This window comes from Echinops telfairi, unplaced genomic scaffold (genome assembly GCF_000313985.2).
Source record: "Echinops telfairi isolate 266 unplaced genomic scaffold, ASM31398v2 ScPeMD7_7458;HRSCAF=8496, whole genome shotgun sequence".
Lineage (NCBI taxonomy): Eukaryota > Metazoa > Chordata > Mammalia > Afrosoricida > Tenrecidae > Echinops > Echinops telfairi.
In genome coordinates, this window is record NW_022111358.1 from 19,436,771 (window position 1) to 19,448,712 (window position 11,942).

At 38.3% G+C, this 11,942-nt stretch overlaps 1 protein-coding gene across 2 annotated transcripts in view; it reads right to left on the reverse strand.

Moving 5' to 3' along the window:
* The window catches only part of TOM1L1 (target of myb1 like 1 membrane trafficking protein), a 50,859-nt gene that overhangs the window by 10,891 nt on the left and 28,026 nt on the right, over positions 1-11,942 (reverse strand). For both annotated transcript variants that reach the window (XM_004707035.4, XM_045299552.1), the window contains exons 8-10: positions 6,916-6,976; positions 6,404-6,521; positions 4,937-5,033 (exon numbers count right to left, since the gene is read on the reverse strand). In XM_004707035.4, the coding sequence (XP_004707092.1) occupies positions 4,937-5,033; positions 6,404-6,521; positions 6,916-6,976 (276 nt within the window). The remainder of the gene's footprint in view (positions 1-4,936; positions 5,034-6,403; positions 6,522-6,915; positions 6,977-11,942) is intronic.

Below are 11,942 nucleotides of genomic sequence, written 5' to 3' on the forward strand. Positions count from 1 at the left end.
TGTGAAGACAAAGGCAGAGAAATTGGAGCGATGAGATCACAAGCCAAGGGATGCGGTCAGTCACCAGAATCGAAGAGGTCAACAACAGGAGAGTGACCCTGCTGACTGTTGGACTTCTAGCCCTCAGAACTGAGATAATCAATGTTTTAAGCTATCCAATTTGTGATACTTTGAGCATCCACAGAAAACCGATATTCTCAGCAAACTCCAAAAGGATAAATCAAAAGAATTCTCACACACAGACATATCATAATTGAACTGTTCAAAAATAAAGAAGAAAAAAAAATCTTAAAAATAGCCAAAGACAATGAGGGGAGACTACATCCCTGACATTCTTCCCTCCTGCTTTAGAATGCTAGTGTGTATCTATCATGTATGCAATGCTTGCCCCCTTTCCGCTTTGTTAACCAAAGAACTTATGTTTTACTGTCAGTTACTGCAACTCTTGAATCCATGGTGGTGTTTTCCCTGCCCTGCTACTTCCTGTGGCCTCCTGCTATCCCTTCCCTCCCTCTCTCTCTCTCAGCAATGATGGGCACAAACTGGACATCTTCAGGTCATGGGAAATCATCATCCCTTCCACAGGAAGCAGGGATTAGCAGAGTCTCCCGCCCTCCACAGGTGTGTGAAAATGGAGTTGCATCCTTTCTAGAATGAAATACATAAGCAATGAGGTCTCTGGAAAAAAGAGAAGAAATAAAAGAAAGGTGTTCCTTAAATTTCCTGGGATCCTCATTGATTATGGACAACTGCCATCATGAAATTAATCACTAAATAATAAAAACAATAAACTACCATCTGAAAAAAAGGAGCCAAAGAAAACTACGTGTCATATACGAGAACAGAAATTCAAACGAATGAGGATTTCAGAAACCATTTCAGTCAGAAGAGACTGCAGTGACTTTTGTGAATTACTGACAAAAGAATTGTCACCCAGAATTCTACAGCCAGTGGAAACAGCCTTTAGGAGAGAGGGTGAAATGAAGACATTATCAGATCAAGTAAAACTAAGAGACTTCTTGCCAACAGACAAAAAGAATGCTAAAGAAAACTACTCTCCTCTTGAGTTCTTTAAAGTATATTTTTAGGAATGAAAACAAGAATTCTAACAGGTGTGGCTTTTTCATAGCATGTAGATGATACAGATGAAGCAAGTTTAATGTAAAGCAGAAAGGTAAATATAGTGGGTGGTAAGCTGTCTACATTCCACTACATTTGGTAAAGTATTGATTCTAAGCAGACTGAGGTATGTATATCGTGATACCCTGGGCAATTATACACACACACAAACTACAAGATACACAGAAACGTATGTGTATATATAAATGTATAAATATATATATATATGTATATAGGGGCTTTTTAAATTTTATGGAAAAATACTGTTCTCTTTTGATTCCATTTTCCATAAAGTTTTGAAGCACCCTTGTACACACCCACTCAACAAAGACAGTCAAAATAGATAAAGTAGAATACTAAAGACATTTGAAAAATTCAAAATAAGGAAAGATGAAATATAGACACAAACAAATGTGGTGTGAACAAATACAAGCAAATTATACAATGGTAACCAAATCTAAACACATCAATACTTACAGTAAATGTAAATAGTCTAAAACACAACAAAAGGCAGAAGTTGTGAGGAATAAAAACATCCAACTATATGCTATGTATAAGATATTTCATGTATTTTGATATGGTTAAGCTCAAAGTAAATGGAAAAGGTGTGCTGTGCAAACACTAATCCAAAAATGTTAAGTGACAACATTAATATTAAAGTAGACATCAGGACAGAACAAAGGACAATACACATAATGATAAAAGAATCAATTTGCCAAGATGTAACATTCTTAAATACATATGCACTTACTAGAGCTTCAAACTAATCTATGTTGTTGTTAAGTCGTTTTGGTTCCAACTCCTAGCAATCCAACGAACACTGCCAGGCCCTTCACCATCTTCACAACGTGTGTACGTTGTTGCAACCACTCTGTCAATCTGTCTCATTGAGCAGCTTCTTCTGTTTTGCTGACCCCTGCCTTTAACAAACATATCATGTTCTGTATCAGAAACTGGTCTATCCTGATAACACATCCAAGGTGTGTGACAACAGTCTTGCCATCCTCACTTCTGAGGAGCATTCTGGCTGTAATTCTTTCAAGGCAGATGTGTTTCCTTCTTCTGGCTGTCCAGAAATATTCTTCACCAAAACCTTAACTCAAATACATCAATTCTTCTGTGGTCTTCCTGATGCATTCCTTATGCTTGCCCATGCATCTGAGGCCATGGAAAAGACCAGGCTTAGATCATAGCGCCTCAGGCCTCAAAGTGGCATCTTTGCTGTTTATACTTTAGCGGTCTTGTGCAGATTTGGCCAATACAATATGTTGCTTGACTTATTGACTGATGCTTCCATGAGCATCAATTGTGGATCCAAATAAAATGGAATCCTTGACAACTTCCAGTTGTATTTGAGTTTTCTTTACATTGAGTTGTAATCCACACTGAAGCTTAGTCCTCGATCTTCAGCAGGAAGTGCTTCAAGGTCTTCTCACTTTCAGCAAGCAGAGATTGTGTCATCCACCTATTATAGGTTGTTAGTAAGCCTTCTTCCAAACCTGATGCTATCCTTCTTCATATAGTCCAGCTTCCTGGGTTATTGGCTCAGCATACAGGTTGAATAAGTATATGAACTGATACAACCCTCACACATACCTTTCCTGATTTAAAACCACACAGCATTCCCTTGCACTGCTCTAATGACTGCACCTTGGCCCATGTACAGATTATGCATATTATCCATAGTTCCTTTTGATCCACACAATCAAATGTTTTGCATAATCAATAAAACACAAATGTTTGTGGTACCAAACTGCCAGCCAAGGTCAACCTGATGCCAGTTATGAAATGCTTTGTTGCACGTCTCTTCTGAATCTGGCTTGAATTCCTGGCAGCTGTGTGCTAAGTTTCCTGGCTCCACGAGGCAGCTGTGCCACCGGAGGAGAGGCTGAGGGTAGCACGACCAAAACAAGAGGCTAGACAGAGTAATCGGCTTTCTGGCACGTGCAGAAAGTAGAGTGCAGTGTCCTTGGGCTGGAAGCTCACTCATGGAATAAAGTACCTACAGCTACTTAATTGGGAAGCTACAACTGATCAGCCTGTGACATGTACTCTTGGTATTTATTGTCTGTGCTAAAAAACTTTGTAACATTGCCCGAGCCTGTCAAGGAGCAGCATGGCTGAGAGGCTGAAGACCAGAGAGAGGCTTGTCTGCAGGTGCGACTAGGAAAAGGATGTCCTGGCCAAAGTGTGTCTTGATCACACTTGATCACAATTCTGATCCTGAATTGTAACTTGTTAATTTTCCTAATAAAACTAATGAATAAGGTCTTTACGTTCTTGTGTGGTCATTTCAGCAAGTTACTGAACCCAGCTGAGAGGTAGAGAGTGCTGTGGGAGGGAGGCTGGTGTCAGAATTAGTAAGGTTGAAGGATGCAGGCATGTCTGACCTTCAGTCTTGGGCCCAGCATTTTAACATATACTTGCATCTCTCATAGTTGATGAGAGGCATTCAACCTGAGGTATGGACCCAATTTAGTGCTTCAAGAGACAGCTATTGACGTTTTTATTACCATTTCCTGACACACATATGGATCTTTCCTCTTTTCTTGTTCTCTTAAGAGTCCCGGTGGTTGAGTGAGTTAAGTGTTTGGCTGCTAACTGAAAGGTTGCCAGTTTGAACCCACCAGCTGCTCCCAGGGAGAAAGATGAGGCAGTTTGCTTTATTAAAGATTTACAACCTGGGAAACCTCTAGGCCAGGTTTACTGTGTCCTTGAGTCAGAATCAAAGCCAGGGCAGGGGGTTTCACATAATAACAAATATATTGGTAATTGCTCCTCACACACAAAGCCTAGCTCTTTTATTCTAGCTGTATATTAATGTACTGAGTAGATGTTTATTTAACTAGGCCCTAGCTAATGGATGCTTGAACTTTTTCTAATTATTTGCCACTACACAAAATCTTGTAATGTGTAACTTTTTAATATTTCCTTTTTCAGAAATGCAATATAAATTCCTAGAATTGAAATTGTAGGTTCAAAAGTAAATGCATTTAGAATTCTGATATTGCCACTTGCCTCGAGTTCCATAATTATGTCATAGTGGCTCTATTTCTATAATCAACAAATTATATATAATCAAATGTTTAGACTATTTTCCAAAGCAAGATATTTTAAAATTATGTCTTAGTGTAGTTTGGTTTGTATTTCTACACAAGTGAGATTTGGTATAAACATATTGGCCTATGTTTATGGGTCGCTTGTGCTTCTTCTATGGTATACTACCAGTTCATCAAACCTGCGATTTACTAGCTATATTAACTTGGGCAAGCTTTACTCCCTTCCCAGATCCCAGGCTGCTCATCTATACAATAGGACATTATTATTGATCCAGTAACTTTGTGAGCTTAAATAAGATAAACAGGAAGAGCTTAGCAAAGTGCCTGGCACGCGGTAAGGGATCTGTCTCTGATCAGCCATTACTGTTCCAATCTTGAACCTCACTTCTCTTTCTTCTCCTCTGTCACTTGGGAGGGGGGCTTCAAAAGGTTTGTGGGAAATGGCATGAAAAGATAATGGAATTGTTCCATTAACTTTTCAGAACTCTATAATACTGGGCTCCAAATACTGTATATATTGTTATATCCAGTCTTTGATTCTTTGTTAGGAGCCCTAGGAAAAATTTTTAGGAGAAAAAAAATGAAGGTTCACAGTGGTTAAGTTATCCTAACCAAGATCATGCGGCTTAATAGCAGTGAGATTTTAAGTTAGGCCTGTCTGATTTCCAAGTCTGTGCTTTTTCTATTATGCCATTTTTTCTTAATATAAGCAATCCAAATGATAAGGTATTAATTCTGCAACGGAGTTATGTACTTACAGGGGTGTTTCTGTGTTTTCTGAGGCTAGCAAATCCACCTGTGGATGACGACTGGGGTTCATGTTGTTTGTTAAAACAGGAGTTGGAGATCGAAAACCTAGAACACAAAATGGACAATGTAGGTCAACATTAAAATGTTTGTCAGTCAGTTGCTTGCTGGATTTTCCCCAGTGTAAAACAACCAAATTAAAGAGATTTAGAATTTCTGTAACCATAAAACCATGGAATTACTTCAGAAATTTAAAACCGTCATTCATGTCAGTTGGAAAGGAACACCATGCCCAAACAAGAGGTTATTGGGGGTGGGAGCATTTTCTGAAACCCGAAGCAATTCAAGATGGAAGGGAATTTTTGTTTTGCTCTGTTGAGCACAAATGTAAAGTACTAACCAACATGGTCAGAGCTCTACGCTGACCTCTCTAAGGATTTGACTTTCTATAAGTCTAAGTGAGTCATCTCAAAGGGAAAAATGATTTTCTCCCTCTGAAAATTCTTGAGAGCCTAAGTAAACTTGCCAATATAGTTGGGCCCCATACATTCCCACTAGCCACAAAAGCAAACAGCTAACATTGTAGAAATAGTTATAGTTTTTAAAATTCACAAATTCAGTGACCTGAGTATTTTGACCCTGAAAAAAAAAATCTTTGAAAAAAACAACCAGGTTTCAGTTGGTAAAACCTATAATATCCACTGCTTTTCATCATACTTATTTTGCAATTTATCTAAACTTTTTTGGAATAATGAAAGAATGAAAAAGAGAGAGAGAGGTAACCCTAAGCCTACAATATCTGTAAACAGTATTTCATTTACCTTTATTGTGATCTTAAAAGGCAAACTTTGTTCCCATTTTATAAAAGAAGAAAGTATCAAACATGGGGTGGTTAATAAGTGAGAGTTGGGATTCAAAATGGATGTCTTTGATTCTAAGACCTGGTTTTTCCTCTACACATGTATTATACCTGATAACTCTTGGATATCTCCATCATCTGATTTCAAGATATACATATATATGTATGTGTGTGTGTGTGTATATATATATATATGTATATCCCTTATCTGATTTAATTATTCATTATGTGTGTGTGTGTGTGTGTGTGTGTGTGTGTGTATAATCTCTCCCTTGTCTGATGCTATGATAGAAGAGAGAAACCCAAAGGTGACAGTGTATAGGTTCAGAGTAGCCTTAAGCACTGGTCACGAAGTACAAACCCCTCAATAAAGCAGCAGGTGAAGTGAGATTTTACACCAACGGGGATGAATTTCAAGGACTTCCACCCCCAGACACAGCCCATTCCTCTATTGAGTTTGAGCCAATCATCAGCTGGGAAGGAATTCCTTCTCCAGCTAGAGCTCTCTAACATTAAAACTGACTTCAATCCTTCTCAGATGGTATTTAATTATGAAACCAAGGAGAATTGTTTCACATCAAGCTCTTCTGCTGGTCTGAAAAGTCTGGTGCTCATTTACTTAAGTCTGAAAGTTGAGCATTGACGGTGTTGAGTTCTCCCCGAGGGCCCTCAGGAGTTGGATGACTGGAGGTGAGGTCCAGGAGATCACAGGATGGGGCAGAAGGTCCACTGGCCGTCTGAAAACAAGGAACAAAAACACAACTTAGAAAAATAAGCGTGCCATGTAGTTTATCTTGGACCTTCCCTCACCTTCCCATCTGGATGACTTTCTGGTTTGGATTCATTTTGAGTGAGAATTCTCTCCCTGTTGGGAGTACGGTTAACTCGGCACATCTCAGCACCTGCACCGGTTTCTGCTAAATCAGAAAATCATCTTACAATCACTTATAAACCACTTAATAACCTGCAGGATCAAGTTATTAAGGCAAATATTTCACACCACTAGAATGGCTCCAAACTGCTAATGCTCATCTCCTCTTTTTAAAGACATGTTCTGAATAAGCCCTGCTCCTTCTTGTACAATTGGTGAAATGTGCACATTTTCCTTTTACAACATTTCTATTCACTTACATTGGCAGCTTCCTCCTGGTTCTCGTTTTGCTCCACAATCCTTTGTTGGTTTCGAGTGAATCTGTTTGGATTATCAAAATGCAAATATTTAAGAGAAAATAAGTAAGGAAAATCTACAAAATTTAACACATGATTATTAATGCACAAGTATTTTGAAACAAAGGTAGTCAACCTCACCCACACACAATTTCCAATAAAATATTTTAATAACTTGCTTTTCATATATATAGGTAATGATGCCCACTAGACAAAATGGAAAACTATTAAAAACTAATAACAGCACCATCCCAAAATAGTCCCCATTAGTATATGATGAGTTTCCTGTTAGCCTTTTTCCTATCTGTGAGTCTGTTTTTAAACTTCATGGAAGTGATATACTATACAGTCCTGTGTGCTATCTCAATTATGTTGTGAGCATTTTTCTGGGAACACAACCATTTAGAAATACAATTTTTATGGCTGCATATTATTTACTTTATGAATATATCCACATTGGACCATTTTCTTATTCTCAAATATTTATATTTCTAATTTTTCCATTATAAGTAATAGTCCCCAATCATTCAAATATATTTAAAGTATTTTAAGTACGAATATTGACCTTTTTAAGATTTTCAAACAATTTTACATCACCCATTGTTCATAATGGAGGGGAAGTTAATAGGTCGAATAGATTTGAAAGAATAATGCAGTTAAAGGTAGAAGTTCAAGGTTCCAATGTCAATACTAATTTTTAATAGATCTATAATCTAGGTATGACTTTCTGAACTTGTTTATTTATCTGTTAAAAGGGAATAACATTTGAATGACTTCCCTTGGAGTTATTTTCAGGGGAAAATAAGTATACATGTAGAGAATAGATAGCATGCTACATGCATTCACGTGCACGCAAGCACATACACACACAGTGAGAGGATACATGTGAGTGGATGTGAAAATGCTTTTCCTGAAAGCTGAGAGTTGCTTTAGGAACACAGTATGACTTCTATGACATTGACTGCAAATGCTTAGAATCTGAACACACATGATTAAGAATTTTCTCTGATTTCTAATGAACATAGATGCAAAAATACTCAACAAAATCTTGGCCAGTAGAATACAATAATTCATCATGACCAAATGGGATTCATACCAGGGATTTAGCGATGGTTTAACATGCGAAAAGCCATCAACATTACCCACCACATTAACAAGAAAGAGGACAAGACCCATATAATATCAGTAGATGCAAAAAAAAAAAAAAGCATTGGATAGTATTCAATACCCATTCTTAATTATGACAATCAAGAAGACAGGATTAGAAGTAAATTACCTCAATATAATAAAAGCTATATATGAAAAACCAACTGCCAATGTCACAATCAATGGTGAAAAAAACAAAAACATTCCCACTGAAAAAGGGGACCTGACGAGGATGCCCCTTGTATCCACTCCTATTCAACACTGTCTTGGAGATCCTAGCCAATAAGGTAAGTCAATGGAAGGACATCAAAGGTATAAAACTGGGCCAAGAAGATATGAAATTATTGCTATCTGCAGATGGTATGATTTGATATACTGAGAACCCCAAAAGATCCACAATAGAATTGCTGGGAAAGATAGAGGAATATGGTAGAGTGGCAGGTTATAAGATCAACAAGCAGAAATCAATTGGATTGCTATATACCACTGGTGGGATTACAGAAAGAGAGATCAAGGAGGTAGTACACGTCACAATAGCCATGCATAAATTGAAATTATCTAGGGATATTCCCACCCCCAAACACAAACATCTGCATGAGGAAAACTACAGAACATTATTACAAGAAACCAGAAGAGGCCACACAAATGGAAGAATATCCCATGCTCATGGATCGGAAGACTCAAAAGTGTAAAAATGACAATCCTGCCTAAAGCACTATAAAAATGCAATCCGGACACAAATTCCAGCACCATTTTTTAAAGAAGTGGAAGAACTGACTACCAGCTTCACATGGAAAGGGAAGAAGCCCAGAATTGGCAAAGAACTCCTCAAGAAGAACCAAGGAAACAGGCTTGCACTACCTTCTTTAGCACTTATTAGACAGCACAGTTCTCAAAACAGCACGGTACTGGTATCATGACGGATATTTGGGCCAATGGATACGGACAGAGTTCTGGAAATAAAAACAGTAGCATATAGGCAACTGATATTTGACAAGGGCCCCCCAAAAATCAAATAGGAAGCATATGCCCTTTTCAACAAATGGTGCTGGAAAAGCTGGATAGTAGCCTGCAGAATGAAACAAGACCCTTACCTCAGCCCCCCCCCCCAAAAAAAAAAAAGACCCTTACCTCACTCCATGCACAAGAACAAATTCAAGGTGGATCACAGAGCTAGAAGTAAAACCCAAAACTATCAGGATCATGAATGAGAAAATTGGGACAAAGCTAAGAAGCATAAACTACATGGGCTATCAGAAACAAGGAAGGATACACAGCCAGAGGAAGATACAATAGACAAGTGGGACCTAGTAAGGGTGAAACACCTGTGTACATACAAGGACTGCACTATGGGAGTAATAAGAGAACCACAGACTGGGAAGAGATATTTAGTAACAATATAACAGAAAAGGACTTATGACTAAAATCTATAGAATCTTGTAAGCAAATAAGAAAACAATGAACAGCCCATTGAGGAGGTAGGCAAAAGACTTGAACAGAAAATTCAGAGGAAACGCGACGGCCAATAAACACAGGAGAAAATATTCCTGATCACTAGCCATCCAGCAAATGCAAATCAAAACAACTAGGAGATACCACCTAATACCCACAAGGATAGCCCAATTCAAAAAGACAGAAAGCAGTCAGTGCTGGAGGGAGACAAGAACGCTTATTCACTGCTGGTGGTCTTGTAGAAATGTACAATGACATCTGAGAGGAATTACTGAAATGTGAATGATGGGGAAACATAACTGTGGGGTAAGAGATACTATATCTATACACAACACACACACACACACACACATATATACATGAAGCAGATGGACTTGGAACTTGTACTTAAATCCTGCCTCAGTACAAGAACGGTTTGTCTAATAATTTGGCAGTGTATGATACTCACCTTCCTGACACAATCACTGAAGACAAGAAAAGATGCATAAGCAAATGTGGTGAAGAAAGCTCATGGTGCCTGGCTATGAAATAATAAGTGTCTTGGGTCTTAAAGGCTTGTAATAAAACAAGCAGCCATCTAGCTGGGAAGCAACAAAACCCACATAGAAGAAGCATGTGGTAAGAGGTAAGAGGTATCAGAAGTTCAAAATCACACAGCCAACTCAATGAGAAGGGGCATTGAGGTCTAAGACCATCAGAAAACACGTATTTCCAATGGTCTTAGGAACTGAGACACCCCTCCTCTTTCCGTCTCCAGGCGGGTCCGCCCACATACAAGTACTGCCACATTCGAGTACCCTGGGACATGAAGACTTACCCATGCTACACCATGCTTCAAGACAAAATTTCATTTATTTGTCTTTAGAAATAAATATTTCACAATATATAATTACATATTGTTTTGTGATTAATCACTATGATTTAATTATGTTCAATTTGTAACATTTTGCAACAATAAAAATACATCCTGCATATCAGGTATTTACATTACAATTCATAACAGTAGCAAAATTACGGTTATAAAGTAGCAACAACAAAAATTTTATGGTTGGGGGTCACCACTATATTAAAGGGTCACGACATTAGGAAGTTTGAGAACCACTGCTCTAAAGCTTGCAAAAGACAAGGGAATAGATTCTCCCCTCGAGTCTCCAAAAAGGAACGCAACCCTGCGGACACTTGATCTTCGCCCAGTGAATCCCCTGCCAGAATTCTGACCTATGACCACAAGGGAACAGATCTGTGTGGATTTCAGCCACACAGTTTGTGGGCGTTTGTTACAGCAGTGAAAGAAAACTGAAACAGCAGATCAGTATCTTTTCTAGTGGCAAGAATCTCTCTCTGCATCTCATGGAAAACTTTCTGTCACACAGCACACTGCAGTCCATTTGGCACAGGCACACGTGATCCCACACGGAATCACACTAACTGTCCGCAGAGGTAACCAGATCATCTGACATCCAGATGAAATAAACACAAATTTACCCTTGGAGGAAATCTCTAGTCAGCGGCCCTGTGATTTGCAACAGAATTCTCCACAATGAAAACCGGGAGGCAGCACTACATTGAAAAACAAAAATTTATATTATATATATAAATGTGTGTGCATGTGTATATTATCTATACAGTATATTAAATTAATGGCATGATCGACAGAATTACCTTATGTTCCAGGGGGATTATTTATAATATTCTCCAACATAAAATGGTAACGATCTCCAAAGTGAACCAGAGACATATATAAATCATAGATATAAGTCTGGATTTGGGGTTCACACTTAATTCCAGCCCCAATGTAAGAAAAATTAGTTCTTATGATATGGCTCTGTTTGATGCTGATCCTCATGAAGAGATCACTGAAGGTATGAGTGCTATAGCCAAGTGTGGTGAAGAAACCAGATGGTGCCCTGCTATATATATAAAAAAATAGCATCTGAGGTCTTAAAAGCTGGTCCTCAAACAAGCAGTCATCTAAGGGAGGTGTCAACTAAGTCTGCATGGAAGAAGTACACCAGCCTTTATCAGAGCTTAAATTGTGAACACCTGTTTTGCAGAAGGCTATGGATGACAGTGGAAGCCCCAAATCCATTTGCAGAGTCCCCACATCGATTAAATCTCTGGTGAATCCTCTCTGACCATAGTTGATGGATGTGACTAGCCTTGCTACCAGACAGAGAGCATTGTGAAGTCAATTATGGCAGATGTGGTTAGGTGAAAAGGTAATAGCATTTGATTTTCCTTCTGATCCATTTAAAAAAAATTTTTTTTTAATCATTTTATTAGGGGCTCATACAACTCTTACCACAATCCATACACACATCAATTGTGTAAAGCGCATTTGTACATTCATTGCCCTCATCATTCCCAAAACATTTTCTCTCCACTTAAACCCC